At 47.8% G+C, this 17300-nt stretch overlaps 1 protein-coding gene across 2 annotated transcripts in view; it reads left to right on the top strand.

The window, feature by feature from the left end:
- Window positions 1–613: 613 nt before the first annotated feature.
- Window positions 614–17300, top strand: part of UBASH3B (ubiquitin associated and SH3 domain containing B) — an 80989-nt gene continuing 64302 nt past the window's right edge. Inside the window, exon 1 of one of the 2 annotated variants that reach the window (XM_053366630.1) lies at window positions 614–1227. In XM_053366630.1, coding sequence (XP_053222605.1) covers window positions 1064–1227 — 164 coding nt within the window. In that variant the 5' untranslated portion in view covers window positions 614–1063. The remainder of the gene's footprint in view (window positions 1228–17300) is intronic. The other variant, XM_053366629.1, reaches the window with a different exon arrangement.

Genomic DNA, 17300 nt, shown 5'->3' with positions numbered 1-17300 from the left:
CAGCCACCACCACATACGTACAACGGGGCGGGGGCGGCCTCAGAATTGGCTTTAGTTGTTCTCACAAAGAACACAAAAACCACGGAAAGTTGGAAAAGCAACTCCTCTCTCTGCGTGGACGCTGATCGGTTTTAAGAAACCCTGACCCAAGCGCATTTAAAGGCATTCACTCAGGACAGGGCTATGCGAAAAGGGGCTGCCTTGGTTCTTAACTATGGGGCAAACTATGGGTCCAACTATGGGGCAAAGCAGTAGTCACACCCCCCCCCCCCGGACCCTGGTCTCTCTGACAGATGGGGAGCTGGAGCTGATAAGAAGGACCAACCTCCCAAATGAATGAATATTGTCAACCGTGCCTCTTTCCTCCACGTCTTGTGGATGCGGGCGGGATACTAGTATCAGCAAGAGGTTCAGGATCTCGGGAGGTCCAGTTCCCCTCTTGCAGAAAGCGGAAGCTCGGTCTCAGCAAGACTTCCCATGCTCTTGGACGCGCCTGTTTCTGCGGCTGCCTCTTTAAAAGAGGGGGCGGGGCTTTGTTGGCAAGAGGTGCGGGGGAGGGAGGGAGAAGACGAGAGAGAGCGGCGGGGAGAGCGCGCGCTCGCTCGCGCCTGCCCATGCCCGGATTATTATTTTGGTGCTCCTCTTTGATCCATTCAGAAATTCCTGATTGCGAAAGGAAAACAAAAGGGGAGGGGGCCAGCCTCTTCCGGAAGGCGGCGGAGGCCGCGCGCCGATTGGATGGCTCTCGTTTGGGGCGCACGTGCGGCCGAGGGGAGGGGCGGGCAGGGCGGGAGGCGTCAGCGGCGCGCAGCACCTTTGCAAAAGCAGCCGGAGCGGCGAGAGGCGGCCGAGTGACTTCGGGAAGAAAGCTCGCCGGCGACCCAGGAAGTCGCCGCCGCCGCCGCCCGGGGAACCGAGAAGCCTTTTCTTTTACGCGCAGCGCCAGGCGCGCCACTCCTCGCGTGGAGCCTCTTTGAGGAGGAGCTGCTGCTGCTGCTATTGCTATTGCCATTGCCGCTGAATCCACCAGTCCGCCTGCCCTGTGTGTGTTCGCGATGGCCGGATGATCGCTCGGCACCAGCCCGCCAAGCCGCGCACCATGGCCGCGAAGGAAGACCTGTACAGCAAAGTCACCCCCCGGAGGAACAGGCAGCCGCGCACGGGGACCATCAAGCACGGCTCTTCCCTGGATATCCTCCTCTCCATGGGTTTCCCCAAAGCCAGAGCGTGAGTTAGGCCGGAATAATAATAATTTAAAAAAACGGGTGGGTTGGAGGGGGCCCCACACGGTACCACCCCATTATTTATTGTTTTAAGAAAAAAAAATCCCGATCTGTTGTTTTGTGCGTCTGGGGGAAAGAGTGGTTGAGTCATCCCTTTTCCTCCGAGAGAACCGAGAAGGCGGAGCCACGCTAATTAATTAATTAATGGATTGATTGCTTTCCAAAATCGGATCTGCATTTCCACCCGGAGAGGAATGCAGAGGAAAAGAGGAGGAGGATGAATGGCAGCGATTTGGCAGCCTGTGTGGTTTGTTGCCCCAGCGTGTGCGCCGATGCGATGGCGGGAGAAGCGATGCCGCTCCGGGACGGCGTGTCCGCGCTGCCGCGCTGCCGCGCGTGCAGGAGCGCTGCTGACATCTTGCCGGAGCTGTCCTGTGGGACGCGCGTCCAGGGGGGTTTAAAGCGGGTGCTGCGCGCTCTCTCTCGCGCGCGTTTGCATTTGTGCATCGGGCTCCTCGATCCCGCTCTGCAGCGAGTAGGCAGAGAGGCCGATCTGCCTGGCGCGCGCACCCTCGCATACATACACACATACACACGCACTGCAGTGTCATGTGCATTTATTGGTGGGGCGGGTGCGGGGAGGTAGACGGCACGTTTCTTCCGAAGGCGCTAGCCAGCAGCTTCAGCGGCGATGCAGACGGTGGCGAGAGTGCTGCCTCCTCCCTCCTCTCCCAGTTTAAAGGAGGAACGGAATCGCCCAGCGGACGCTTGAGTCCCTGCCTTCCTCTTATTTTTCTGGTGAAGCCCTTGGCTTCTAAACAACAGCTTGCGAAGGCTGCTAGTTCCAGGAAGGTGGCCGCATCCAGCCTCCTCCTTGCGAGGCCTCCTTGTAGTAAAGCCATTGTTCTCCAGGGTATCTGGCAGAGCTTGGCATCTGGGAAACAGACAGGTAGGGCATCTTCCAGACTCTGGCTTCTTCATCTTCTCAGGAATGGAGGAAAGAGTCCCCACAGGAATATAGGAAGCTTTCTTTATGCACGCAGTCGGATCCACTGATTCACCACTTTCAGGACCGAGGACCTTGGGCAACTGCCACCAGTCTCGGGCCATCACAAGGGTGTCTCTTAGTTCTGATGCTGAGCATTGGCACTGGGCCCTTCTGTGTTCAATGCAGATGCTCTCCCACTGAGAGCTGCAGGCTGTTCTTGGAGACAGCAGGCCCACGACTCTGGTGGGTGCTGCCTGGCTAACAGATGTTGCCCCCCACCCATATTCAGAAAATGATCATTGGTGGGGAGAGATATCTATCCAGACACAGTCCACAAAGGAAGCTGCCTGGTACCCAAGTCACAGCACAGATCCTATCATCCTTGCCTTTGGCTGTGAGGCCTGGGGCTGTTGGGAGTTGGAGTCCAACAACACAGAGATGGAGGGCACCATGTCTACCACCCCAGTAGACCATGCTGTCATCACTGTGCTGCAGAATGTTGGACTAGAGAAAATTAATGAATGTTAGAATGATGTTGGATTGAAATTAAGTGGTTTCTAGCTGTAATGGTATAAAAGAATATGAAAAAACGGTTTTTTATAAGTAAAAATCTAATGTTATAATAACTTAAGATTAAAGATCTGGGTAGAATAAAGAGGGAAAGAAACTGCTAAGTTAATAAATTGAACTGGAATACAAAAAAGGGAGGTAAGAGGAGGTCCGGGAAATAAGTTAATGAAAAATAATGTGATGAAAAGATTGATTGTTTTTAATTATTTTTATTTTGTATTTTCTTTTTCTTTTTCTATTTTGTAATGTAAAAACCCTAATAAAAACTTTATATATATATATAAAAAAACAGAATGTTGGACTAGATAACCCTTCCCACTCTAGAATTCTGTGATTCTTTCCTAAGCTAGGTGGACCAATGTGCTGACTTGGTACGAGGCATAAGAATGTAATTAGAGCCTACTGGATCAGGCCAATAGCCTATCTAGTCCAGCATCATCTTCTCACAGGGGGCAGTCAGATGCCCAAATGTGAGGGCAACATCCCTCTGAGATTCCCAGCAACTGGTATTCAGTAGCATACTTCCTCTGGCAGTCGAGGTAAAACACAACCATTGTGGCTACTAGTGGCAGCTTCCTACATGGATGTTGGCTACAACTATGTAATAATCCAGCACCTTTAACCAGCAGACGGACACACAGAAATGCAAGCAGTTAAAGCTTTTTGCAACACTCACCTCCATATCAATCAAAGCTTTGCTTTGCTATTTGCATGCTGGGGCTGCTGTCAAAAGCACAGGAGCACAGCAAAAAGCATTCTTAAAGAAATGACCAACTTACTGGCCTTGAAATCATTATCACATGTTCCGTTGTTCCAGCGACTTTAATAACTGGGGAAGCAATGAGTGTCATGTGTGTCGGAAGTCGTTCAAACTAGATTATTCAGAAACATAAAGCTTTGTAATCCTAGAGCTTGTGCTTTCCTTAAGCAATCTCTCTCTATCTCTCTCCATATATGTGTTGGACAGTATGTCCAATATGTGGGATTATTAGATTTAGGATGAAATTGAACTAGAAAGGTGTTGGGCCAGGTCGGTCATGGCAGTTTTGATCTGCTTAGCTTTTCCTTCTATAGTCAATGTATCGTGAACTAATGCACACAGGCTTCACTTTTTCTAACCAGCATATTAAATGTGGGTCTATTTTTAAATCATCAATGGAACACCATGGCTCAGTGCAGGCTTGGATTTTCCCCCCCTCAAATGCTATCATTTTTTTCCAGACTCAGCCCTATGGAAGGCATAACAAAATATCAAGCATCTCTCAGCACTTGGCTAGTTTTGTTGAAGCCAAAATTTCTTCTTCCATGGCCCCTGGCTATGCGGCACTACTGAATGGCCTTTGGATGGGGCAGTGGGAAGGGGAATGGTGTCGCATTGCTGGGTATTTAAAAGATTCTGCACCTCTTACATAAATGAAAATGAAAATGTGTGATGTTCTCATATACTATATTTTATATGCATAGGAGTGCTTTAGAATTTGAATGTCACAGCCCAGCTGATTTCCCAGCCAAATAATCTCAAATCAATTCATTTGCAAATTGCCCCCCCACCCCCAGATCACTGCAAACCAGTTCCTCTTCAGTTCACTTTACCCCCAATTAATTTCCCAACAGATTATATAGCTGTTCAATTTCTCTTTAATTATGCCCTCATTCATTATCCCCTCAAATCATCTCTAGATAAGATCATCTTATAGTAATTGATTTCCATAAAGGAATGTCCCAATCACACCCACCCACTCTCTAAATTTAATACCTCCTGAATTCATTACCTGTGAATTCTGTGCCCCATGGACACCCCTCACCCCAGCAACACCCCCTCCTTTGTACCCCCATGGTTGTGAGGTGTGTTTCAGCAACCTCACCCCACCCACTGCCCTACTTCCTTATCTTTATGTATGTCAATGATGAAGAGCCAGATATAGATGCTGAGATCTACTGCTGAAATGCAGCACTTGCAAATTGCTTTGGCTGAGAAAGGAAGGACTATGGGCTCAGATGGGAATACAGTGGCCTGCCATTGCTCACTGCAGAGAAGTGGGATTACAATTTGCATGGCTGGTACTTATCCATATTTGAACACCCTGGCTATATCTGGATTCAAATTTCAACTGAGAGTGCACAGCTATATCCGCTTCTATGCCTTGGTGTTTGAAGATCTGAAACGGAAGCCAATTGGGTTGTCACAACTACAAATAAGGTGTTTGGAGCAAGTGTCCCTTCTCTCACCTTAAAATACTGCTTTTCACAATAGGAGGTGTTCCAATGAGGTCACATTGGGGAAGAAGTTAATTAATGTGCTGATGAGACTGCAGAAAGCTAATGAAGCAAAGGCATTTATAATTAGAAGCCAAATGTGAGTTGCTTTTTTGCAGGAAGGGACAGCCAAGGAGATTTAGCCGGCCTCCAAACATCCCCAGGTTAAGGGAGGCTCGTTTCCCTACCCAGATGCTATCTGGATATGAACAATTAAAGTAAACTGTAATATGCTTTTCCTAGAGCTGGTCTATACGGAGAGAACAATTGGATGTAATATTTTTTCTCAGCTTGTTGGGTTCAGAGAGGATCACCTCTGTGTATCCAAGCAAGTTTCCCCAATCCTCCCCGCACCCTCCAGACATTGTCACAGAGGTGTGCAAGTGTCTCATGCTTCAGTCTGTTGTGCTACTGCTGTTGTGTGCTTGTGAAAGAGGTATGGCCCTATGACTTTATAGAGGACTCTTGTTTTTTTAATTGTAGCATCTCTTACGGTTGTGAATTCCAGCTCTTCCTTTCCCACCTGTAATCAAAGTTGACTCCCATCGTACTTCAGTGCCTCTTGGTTCCAACTAAGACTGTGTATACTACGCTGAGCTCCATGGCAACCCAAAGCCTATTGTGGGGGGGGGCGGGACACTCAGTTTTTGTGACTTGCATAACTTAAGCACACTTCTTACATGATTATGGTTTTGCTAGCTGTGAGAGGGAGAGGGGAGGGGCACGAAGTTGCTTCCATAACTTCTGCAAATCTTGTTCAGCCTACCCTTTTTGACTCCTGATCTCAGCCGATGTTTCCCATGGGTTTTGAGGCATATCTTCAGCTGACCAGCATGAGCAAAATGTTCTCTCTAGCACAGACACATCACCCCCAGGTAGAATATTCACATTGTCTCCCATCATCCTCAAATGCAATGCTTTGCGATGGAGCCAGTATCAATAGCTTTGCCACAGTGATTTATGTTCCATCTTCAGTAAATGTTAGTTTCTGGGGCTTTCAGGTGGGGGAACTGCAGTTGTGGGCATTTGGGTGGCCACTATGAAAGCCAGGTACTGGTCCAGATGGGCGTTGGGGCTGATCCAACTGCAGGGCTCCTCTTACATTCTCGGTGCTCACTTATTGGTTGTGGAAAGTGGAGAAATCACTTTCCAATGTGCATAAATGTGTGAATCAGGCCTCTGTTAAAGGGGTTTGGCTCAGTCTTGAACCTGGGGAGGCTATTCAATGATCCCAGGATGCTTTTTCCTATCCTGCTGCTTGTTGTTTGGCTGCCTTGCTTGGGTTGTTTTGAGCTCCCATGCCATGTTCTCTGTCTATATCACACTATGATCTGGTGTAGGTAAGCTGATACGTGGTGGGACTTGTGGGGTGAAGCGTAGGGTTTCCAGGAACCCTTGCTTTTGTGTACAGACCTATCCATCTGGCAAGTCAGAGTACTGCAGGACAGAGCAGTGATGTAATCGCAAGCACTGGATTGGCCTTGCCCACCTAGACTGGCCACTGGGGCCTCCTATGTAATTTTATTGTTATTTATTTATATTTTATAACTCGCCCTTACTCCCAAAGGGAGCCTAGAATGACTTGCATGAATCATCTTTTTATATAGAGCTGCATTGCAACATACTGCAGACAGAAGGTCAAATCCAGAAGTGTAAGAAGTCCTAAAACACTTGACCAAGCGCCTGGATAAATAAATTTTGCAGTCATTGTGTGCTTACTGGTTGTAGGTGAAAAGGTGGACTGCCTGATTTCCCTCAGGAGGGTATGCTATAACCAAGGTGCTGCCACCAAGAAGTCCCTGTTCTTCATACTAGTCCTACAGATGGAACTACCATCAGGACCTTCCAAATGACAGGTCGCAAGATACAGGTGGAGGTGCTCCTTTTAGCCCTTGACTCCCAAGCCATTTAGGGCTTTGTACAGTAGCATTAACTTAGGAGGCCACCAGCCTTTTGTAGGCCTATGGGCACATTTGGATTTTGAGCAAGGGCTGTTCTTTCGACATCCCTCTGGGCTTCCTCCTACCACAAGACACAGAAGTGTGCACACACACATACCAGTTTTCTCAAGCGATTGGGGATGGGGTGGGAATCGGAGCCAGTACAATTTAATTTGAGCCTTGGAAAGCACACTGAGCTGACAGAGGAAGTGGGAAAGAGTGTCATCCTGCCCAGGGACCCTCGGGTGAAGGGCGGGTTATAAATACTATTAACTAACTAACTAACTAACTAACTAACTAACTAACTAACAACTTCCTCCTTTAGCGATATGCACTTCTCAAGGGACGAGAAAGGTAGCTATGTTCACTAATTCGTGGCCAAAAAGGCAGTGAGTAAGTGGCAGTGGGTGGGGTTCACAGACGCTAGGGAAATTCTCAAGGGCAACATTACACCCATAGGTGCCGTGTTGCCAACCCCTCTGCTAATGCCTGAATTGAGCCTTGTAGCTCATGGGCAGGCGATGCATTCGTCCAAAGGTGATTTTATCTCCTTTTACTGCTCCACATAATAACTGGACAGCAGTGACCTAGACCAGAAAGGCTGTTTTAAAAAAGCATCCTGTTTGGGCTTTTTGCCTGGACACAATTCCACCTGGGTCAGGTATGCTGTGATGTGTTCTTCACTCCATTCCTTGGCCCTGATCTCCCGCCTCCCCTTAAATGATAACCGGCTGCTCAGTCTTACGGTAGTCCTGTGTCAGAGCTGGGCTTGGATCCAGTGGCTTTTAACTTCCTTCCACCTCCACGGTTTTAAGTTCTGAACTTCTCCAGAGCTGTCGTTAATTCCTCATTCACCTCTAAGCTTTGACTCTCTCACCGCCTCTGTGTAATTCTGAAAAAAGATTTTGTATTGATCTCCCACTTCTATGACAGCAAGAGTCTGGCTTGTACTCAGCTATGAAGTTTCACTCATTTTATGATTTTCTGGGTGTGTGGTTTTTTTAAAGGAAGCAAGGGGCAGTTTGTTTGTTTGTGGTGGTGGTGGTAAGAAAGTCTCACAGGCTAGTCCTTTGAGGACCACTTGGCTGTCATCTTGGAATTGCCCAGAGGTGGCACCTCTGAAGTCCAGTACCAGTGCCCAAAATCATCTCTGCAGACCTCATGCAAGATGAGGACCTAATCTGATGACTGGTCAGTGCCCTATGGCAGGGATCAGAAACCTGTGACCCTTTGGATGTTGCTGGACTATGTGACTGGCCTGTCCATGAGGCAGACTAAGGTAGCTGTCTCAGGCAGCAAAATCCAGGTGGCCCTTCTGTGGGCAAGTCACACCGCTGCCAGAGAGCAGAGGGGTTTCTTCCATTTTCCTCCTAGATCTTCAGCACATGTTGACCATATTCAACTTCCTCCTGCCACCATGAGGACCAAGAGAATACAACTATTTCATTTTTTTAAAAGTAATGTGCATTAACTTTTTTTCTTTTAAAAAGAACCTTGTACCATCCAGAAATATCATGGGCAAGAGAATGGGCTTGTGTTGCCCTAGTGCTGGCAGAGAAAAAGGTTGCTGAGAGCGGCTTTTAGCTCTGCTACTGGACCTGGATTGTGTGTTTTGAATTCCTTCAATTTGCCTTTTTGCCTCTGTTTCAGCAGATGAGTAAATGTAGAATATCTGGGAATCTATGAGAGTACAGTGATGAAGTAACCTTGGACTAGATCCTTGGGGTTCCCTTCCAACTCTGCAATTCTATGATTCCACCCAAGCATTTGATGGCTGCAAAATACTGCCCCAGTGACCTTGAAAATTATTAACTGTAAGAGTTTGTGATTGTTTTTAAGGGTTGTACCCAGCTAAGTTCTATTCTACAGACCTATTTAAATTAATGGACCTAGGTTAATCATCTCCATTAATGTCAACAGGTCTACTCTTAAGTAGGAGTAGGATTGACTACACCCCTAATTGGTTTAAGTATGTTTTTATTTTTAATTGTATTGTTTTATCCCTGAGGTGCCTGCAGCCCTGTACTACTTTTGGGAGGAAGGGAGGGATTCAAGTTTCATGAATCATCGTCATCATCAAGGTATTGGTGTGCCAAACATCGGCAGTTGCTTGTTCTGCAAAATCCACAAACTGACAGAAGCCTTGAAGGCAACAGGGCGCCTTTTCTTCCTCAGTAAGAAAATGTTGAGAATGTCTGGCGTGAAAGGAGAAAGCAGGCAGCTGGTTGGGAGGCCAAACATGCCTTTTGTCAGGTGTTCTCCTAGGAGATTGGGGTGATCTTGGGAGGAATAGACACAAACACAAAGTCCTGTTGTTTTGCAAAAGCCTCCGGAGCCTTCTGCAAACAAGACGGCCGAAATTAAACTTAGCATTAAAGAGGAATTGGGCTTGGGGGTCTAGAATGGCTCTCTGTGCCATTTATTATACAAAGACAAGTGAGTCATATTTGGTCTCCTAAGTAGCTTGCAATAAATATTTGAAAGACTGCGCTCCTTGTTTCTTTAAAAACAAAAGAAAAGAAAAACAAATCTGTCCCCTCTGCGAGCTCTCTTGGTTTTCTGTTTTAAAGTATCTTCCCCACATGCGCGCACACTCTCTCCTCTGTTCTACAATTAGGAACAATCATGTGTAAAAATGTGTGAACTTGAAATAGCAACTTGAACTGCTGCCATTGCAATCCTGTGCACTCTTTGCAGTGCAACTTACTCCAAAATAAAGTCACACAAGGCGTAGGCCCCTCTGATTCAGATCAGAACTGTGGTGGGGTCACAATTTTAATCCTGTTCACCCTTTTCCTCAAAGGAAGGACTAATGACATTATTAAAAGTGGCCTTTATTCAAGTTGTTCTTCTTAGCCTTGATACCTTACCTGCAGAATGGGGGTAATAATGCTGTCCTTCTTTACAGTGCTGGCATACACAAAAGAGCCAAGTGCTTTGAACATTACAAACACGTATAATTATTGTGATTTATATTACTTTGTACACCTGAAAGAACTTTCCCAGTTAACTCAGTAGGAAATTCTTTTTAGGACCGGGTTGCAAAAAGAGTTGTAAATGTCACTCTGCCACTTTTCCTGCCCACTCCTTAAGCAAAGCTGTTGGGTCTGTTTTGTTGCAAAAGCAGCCTTTTGCCCATCACTTCTAGACTAGCATCATTACCTGTCTGCTTGCTGTAGGTACTGGCTTGGAGAGCAGGATCTGAGATCAGCTTTTTTCTCTATCCCTCTTCTGTGGCAGTGGCTGAGGAGTGCTGCGCATCTGGTTTGGAAATGAGCCCAAAGAGGGGGAGAGCTGAAGGGCTGGGAGAATCAAATGTTGCAATCGAACAAAGATTCAGCAATTGCAATAGCAGCTGTATGGGGAAGAAAACACTGGCAAGGGAAGTTACCATTTGGAGTCGTTCATTCAGGGGCTGAGAAGGTGTCGTTCCACATAAGGAACTGTAATTGACCCATCCTCCGGAAATTAGCTGTCTTTCAAATGTTCTTAATAGGAAGGCATGAAACACACACGCTCACTGTGTGTCACATACATTATGTCAACCTAGACATTTTTTTACAACTGCTCTTTTAGTCTAGAGATGACTCTCTGCCTGCATAGGACTTTCTGGATGCTTCAGGGACCACTTTCTGCATTTGGCTAGGCTGCCATGTGACCCCCATCTGAGCGCCCTCTAGGGACAGAGGAGGCAGCCTTGCAATGGGGGAAGGGGCTTTGTAGGTCACCTGGAACAAGCTTCTGCTTGAGATGGCAAACCCAGTGATGGAACAACCTCAGCAGACAGCTGCCTGCTTTCCTCTCTGAAGCCATCCAGCAAAAGCAAATTCACCCCCATCCATTGTTCCATCCATTGTCAAAAAGTTCCTTTTAAAAGTTTGTCCTAATGTGCAACCAAGATCTACCCTATGAAATCTAGTCTTGCCCTCTATGCAAGGACGTAAAGAAGAGCCTACCAGATTGGTCCAAGGGATCCTGTTCTCACAGTGGTGGACCAGATGCCTGCAGAAAGTCTGAAGGCAAGGTCTGAGTGCAGGAGTGGTTCCCTTCCCATCTGTGATTCCCAGCAACTTGCATTCAGCTGCATTCTGCCTCTTGACTATGGAGGAAGAGCGTGGCCATTGTGGCTGGTAGCCACTGATAGCTTTCTCCACCATGAATTTGCTTAACAATTTGTTGCTTGGCTGATTAAAGGAAGGGGGGCGTGGTTGTGGTTTGTAAAACCATGCACAGTGTGGAGATAGTGGTCCCTCATTCAAAGAGTCTGGGCCACCCGGTGCAGCCAACTAGCAAAAGATTCAGGACAGGCAAGACAACGTATTCTTCATACAACACCTTAATCTGTGGGACTCACTGCCCCAAGCTGTGGTGATGGAAACCAGCCAAGATGGCTTTAAGAGAGGCTAGGACAAATTGGTGGTGGAAGACCATGAGAGGTTTAGATAGATGGGACGACAGATAGATGGGACCTTCAGGTTCAGAGCCAATGTGTCACTGACTGTCATTTGCTGGAGCGCAACAATGGGAGAGTTCTGTTGCGCTCATGTTCTGGCTGTGGGTTTCCCCAGAGGGATTCTGATGGCCACTGTGGGAAACAGGACCTTGGCCCAGATGGGCCTTTGGTCTGATGCAGCAGGGCTTTTCTCATGTCCTGCAAGAACTGTAGACTCAGCCACACAGATGAGAGATACGGATGCATGAAATGAAAACATGATACTCCAGCAAGACTGAGCATTGCCCACTGTTTCTGTGCGGTGGCGATGCCTGCTTTGCCTGTCTGATAAGCCTTGCATTTTTTTTCTTGGCAAGGAAGGAGACCCCCGCTGTAATAAAAGGCCCAGCTAAAGAATGTTTCAAGAGCGTGTGTTTTTTGCATTGCGAGTTTTGTGCTTTGGCATCACATAGTCCTGATTGGCAAATGCCTGGTGGTTTGAGACCAGGGCTTGCGGCGTGCTCCTGTTGCTTCTCACACAGTGCCTGGTGTGCTGACACTGACAGGCTGACTTCCTGTCTGACAGTTTTTTTCCACTGACCTTCTAACGAGTGTCACATCGCATGAATCTCCAAGAAACGTGGCCAGATGTCTCCGAGCCGGAGAGTGTTAAAGGATTCCTAGTTAGCTGCACAAGAGATGGCAATCTCTGTGTGATTATTTACCAGCAAAAGGGGCCCTTTGCTTTGTGAGTGGGGTGTGTTCAGGGAGCAGAGGTGGATGACTTGGTCAGTTTTCATTTCTCATTTCTCATTTTTGCATTCTGAAGCTCAGCTCACCACATTTTCAAATCAACTTGCATATTCATTTTATTTATTTTAGGTCCTCACAAAAATTGGTCAGCAGTTCATCTCTCCTAACAGACACACTCCTGTGTGTCATTTTACCTAAAATATGCATTTCCCCAAGCAGACACAGCTGGACTGTCTTCACCCCTTTGGTGAGTTACATTGCGTTTCCCTTTGAAATTATAGTCATTATTTCTAAATTTGCATCTATTACACATAAATTTCACATATACAAATCTGGATCCTCTTTTTCTTTTTCTGAAAATGATGATGATGCATTTTCTCTTTTGGAACGGTACATAAAGGGTGACCCTAATTGGTATTTAGTGATTGATACAACTGAAGGAATGTGTGGGAAGGTTCTGGTTTTACAAGCCCAATTTGTCTTACAACATTGCAGGCTTGGGCTGACCTCTAATGTGTCCTCCTGACCACAGATTACAGGGTAAGGGAGTGTTTCCAAGAATATCTTGCGTATTAGAGGGTGCTTCAGACCAGAATGATTTACAAATTACAGACTCCGTGCGCAGTACAGCCACCTCTGGGATGCAGAGTGACATAGCAAGGGTAGGAGAAAAGGGTTGGCAGAGGATGTTGCTACACCTCACAGGTCTTAGTCACAGCCTCTTTTCCGGGTTTGGCAGCCCAGGATATATCCAGGGGCACCCCCCTCCCCTCTAGCTCCCTGTGTCAGCGATTCTCCGACTGCATTAGGCCTTCCTAACCCTTAGCATGGAGTGGGAGGTTTGCTTCGGTTGACTTGCCAAACTTTAGGAAGGTACTCGATGCACTCGTTACAATAGTGTGTGGATTTTTGTTTGCACAACAGAACTTCCCCTCTGCATGCCTTGCACCCTTCCCAAATCTGTTCTGGAGAAGCTGCCAAAACAGGTTTTAGGGGCATGCAGAAGGAGGTTCCGCTGCTCAAACACAAATCCTTGAACTAAAGGAATGTGCTCCCCAGCGCTGCATTGGATACACTCCTTATTTTCCAGCGAAGAAGCCCCTTTGGGTAGCAGAAGGAGCTTGCAGCACATCCAGGCTTTCTGGATTTCATTCATGTGGGAGGAACTCAGTTTGGCTCCCATTTAAAGGCAAACCTACCTAATTCATACTTTCCAAAACAGTACTCAACCTTAAAAGCATCTTTTGAAATTTGCACATCTCCCGAATTTTGCAGTGCAGTTCTCCTGTCAAGTAATGAGTACAAAAACGCATCTGTTAGGGTAAAGTGTGCATAAAAATGCATATGTAAGTGAAAATAACAATATCAAAGGCATTATAATTAGGAAAATATGCTTTGCAAGAGAAGATACGCGTGTTAAGGGAAATTGCCTACCAAAAAGAGTGTGTTAGGAAAAGTTTGCATTAAACTGCTGGTGAACTTTCATGAGGACTTAAAATAGAAAAGGAAACTAATATGGAATGTGGCCGACTGAACTTAAGACTGGGGAAAATGAGAAATGGAGTGAAACTGAAATTGACAGGTTCACCCACCCCTTTTCACAAGTTAGGAGCATGCCAGGTGTGATGGGATGATGAGCTGCTTGTGCGTAAAATCCTAATCCCTCAGAGTTTGGCTAAGTCCCCAAACCTCTGTCTGTGATGGAGCTCCTTAAACATGACTCCATCAATCGCTCGTTGAATCGGACAGTGGGCGTTTACGGAACTTCTTCCAGCATAAAAGCTCCTTAACGGAAACGCGTCTTCTGGACTCTCGGCGTGACAGTTTCCGCCGAGGAGTGGGTGTCCCTACAGGAGGTCCTGAAATCTCCCCGCTGCTCCCGCTTGAAGTGTCTCTGAGCCCTCCCTCCGACTCACTTTCCCTTGGAACTCCACTTCTCCCCCTGCTGGTCCCCTCCTCCGCTGAATGGTCTCTCTCACCCTCCATGAGCCCTTTCACCTCCTTAGTCTCAGATGGCAGTTCCCTGACATCCACCTCCCCTCCAGGGCCCCCTTCACCCCCTTCCCTCCCCTCCTCTGCGGGAGGCGAGGGAGCAAAACCCCTGAAGGAACCTCCCTCATCTTCCGAAGTTTCGAACACTTCCCTCCACCTTTTGCTGTCTCCGGTTTCCAAGTACTCCTCCTCATCGGAGTCTGTTCCTCCTTCCAACTCCGATTCCCTGAATCCCTCCAGTTCCTCCTCATCGTCGGTGGTGCCAAAGTACTCCCTCCGAAACCTCGCTACTGGCTGAGGTTTCCTGGGGAACCTTTGGTGGAACGTTTCGATCAAGATCTCGTCACGGACCTCCTCTGCCTTCACCCAGGTGTTTTCCGACTCCGGTTCCCCTTCCCACGCGACCAAATACTCCACCTGATTACCCTTCCACCTGGAGTCGATGATTTCCGCCACATGGGTGCGGCTTTCCCTTTCTTCTATGGCTGGCCCCCGTGTGGATATCCCTTCACCTTCCCCCCTGTATGGTGACAGTAATGACCTGTGGAATACTGGGTGCAGTTTCATGTGGTTCGGTAACCGGAGTCTGAACGCCACTGGGTTGACCTGTTGGATGACCTCAAATGGTCCCAATCTTTTGGGTCTCAATTTCTTGCAACCCCCCTTGAACGGCAACCCTTGGGTTGATAGCCAGACCCGACTCCCCACCCTAATTGTTTCACCTTCCCTTCTGCTCTTGTCTGCCTGCCTCTTATATTCTTCCTTGGCCCTTTCTAAGTTGAGTTGGAGTTGACGATGGATCGCTTCCATTTCTTCTACAAAAAGTTCCGCGGCCGGAACACTCCATCTTTCCCCTCCTTCCCCTGGAAACGCCCTGGGGTGGCACCCATAATTAGCCAAAAAGGGGCTCATCCCGGTGGACACATTCTCAGCATTATTGTAAGCAAATTCCGCTAGTGCCAACTTTTCGACCCAATCGTTCTCTCTGTCATTGACATAACACCTCAGGTATTGTTGGAGAATACCGTTTGCTCTCTCCGCCTGCCCATTGGTCTCAGGGTGCCTGGCAGTCGAAAAGTTGACCTCTACGTGCAATAAGCTCATAAGTTTCCTCCAGAATCTGGACGTGAACTGTTTCCCTCTGTCGGAAACCACCCTCAAGGGGGCGCCATGCAGTCTGAAAATATGTTCTACAAACAATTTCGCTGTTTCTTCCGCCGTGACTGCATGTGAGCAAGCTACAAAGTGACCCATCTTAGTTAACAGGTCTACTACGACTAGTATGGCGGTTTTCCCCTGGGATTTGGGCAGATCAGTCATAAAATCTATCGACACCGCCTCCCACGGTCGTTCTGGTGTGGGTAACGGTTCTAATAACCCCGCTGGTGCCCGCCTTTCTCCTTTGGCTCTCTGGCATTGGTCACACCTTCTCACATACTCCCGTACATCCTCCCTCACCTTGGGCCACCAAAACTCCCTGGTCACCAACCACATGGTCTTGTGTTGCCCAAAATGCCCCGCTGTGGGATTGTCGTGCAGCTGTTTGAGTACTCTCCCCCTCAATTCCCCTTCGGGTATATATAGCTCCCCTCTGTAATACAATGCCCCGTTTCTTTCTTCAAAACCCCCGGGGTCTTCTCCCTCTCTCCTTAGACCTCTGAGCTTGTCCTGGGCGTACTCATCATTTACCGTTCCCTCTACCAGTTCTCTTTGCCCCACCCAGGCCGCACCACACACCCAGTGGTCCTCTGGGATAATATGTCTCTCTTCCGGCGCTCCCTCCCCCTCCAAATATTCAGGTTTGCGAGAGAGAGCGTCTGCTCTGATGTTTTCTGGACCTGGCACATAGCAAATTTCAAAATGGAATTTGGAGAACTCCTGGGCCCATCTCACTTGTCGTTGGTTGAGCACCCGTGCCGTTCTCCAATACTCCAAATTCTTGTGGTCCGTACACACTTGCACCTTATGTTGTGCGCCAATTAGTAAGTGTCTCCATCTCCGGAACGCTTCGTGAATGGCGAGTAGTTCTCGGTCATATACCGTGTAGTTCCTCTCGGATTTGTTCAGCTTACACGAAAAGAAGGCACACGGTCTCCATTCCGACTTATTGCTCCCTGGCTGAAGCAGCACCGCCCCCACCGCCCGGTCTGAGGCATCAGTTTCCACTCTCATGGGTTTTTGTAAATCCACATGCAGGAGCTGTTCCTCCGAAGCGAATGCCCTTTTCAATTCCTCAAAAGCATGCTCCGCCTCCGCCGTCCAAACGAATTTCTTCTTGCTGCTTAGACAGTCCGTGATGGGAGCCGTTAAGTGGGCAAAGTTCTTGATGAATTTACGGTAAAAGTTCCCAAACCCTAAGAACCTTTGCACATCTTTTTTCGTTTTCGGTGTCTTCCATTCCAGCACCGCCTGGACCTTCCCTGGATCCATGGCTAATCCCTTGTCTGATAAGCGGTACCCCAGGAATTCCACCTCCTTGGTGTGGAACTGACACTTCTCCAATTTCACCCACAACTGGTTTGCTTGCAGCTGGCTCAGCACTTCCCTGACATCCTTTACATGCTGCTCCTCATTCTCTGAATATATCAGCACGTCATCGAGGAAGGCCACGCAATTCTTGTAGAGCAAAGGTCCCAGTACGTGGTTCATGAGCGATTGAAAACAGGCGGAGCCTGATTGTAATCCGAATGGCATAACGAGATATTCAAACGCCCCCAAAGGGGTGAACATGGTGGTTTTCCATTCATCCCCCTTCTTTATTCGTATCAGGTTGTATGCTCCTCTCAGGTCCAGTTTCGTGAATATCTTTCCCTTCCTCACCCTGGTCAAAATGTCATCAATCCTGGGCATGGGGAAAGTCACTGGTTCTGACACGGCATTTAGGGCCCGGTAGTCCACGACCAATCTCGGTTTATCCGTGTTTTTTTTGTCCACAAAAAACACTGGGCTCCCCCCCACCGCTCTGGACTCTCTGATGAAGCCCCTCTTCAGGTTTTTATCAATAAACTCCCTTAACTCCTGCATTTCCCTGTCTGACATGGCGTACAGCTTGCCCACGGGGAGCTGGGCCCCAGGGACCAGATTAATTTGGCAGTCAAAGTCTCTGTGCGGTGGTAATTTATCTGCTTCCCTTTCACTGAAGACCT

Source organism: Podarcis raffonei, chromosome 15 (genome assembly GCF_027172205.1).
Source record: "Podarcis raffonei isolate rPodRaf1 chromosome 15, rPodRaf1.pri, whole genome shotgun sequence".
Classification (NCBI taxonomy): domain Eukaryota; kingdom Metazoa; phylum Chordata; class Lepidosauria; order Squamata; family Lacertidae; genus Podarcis; species Podarcis raffonei.
Note: the sequence above shows the minus strand (reverse complement) of the source record. Positions and strands in the feature narration are given on the sequence as shown.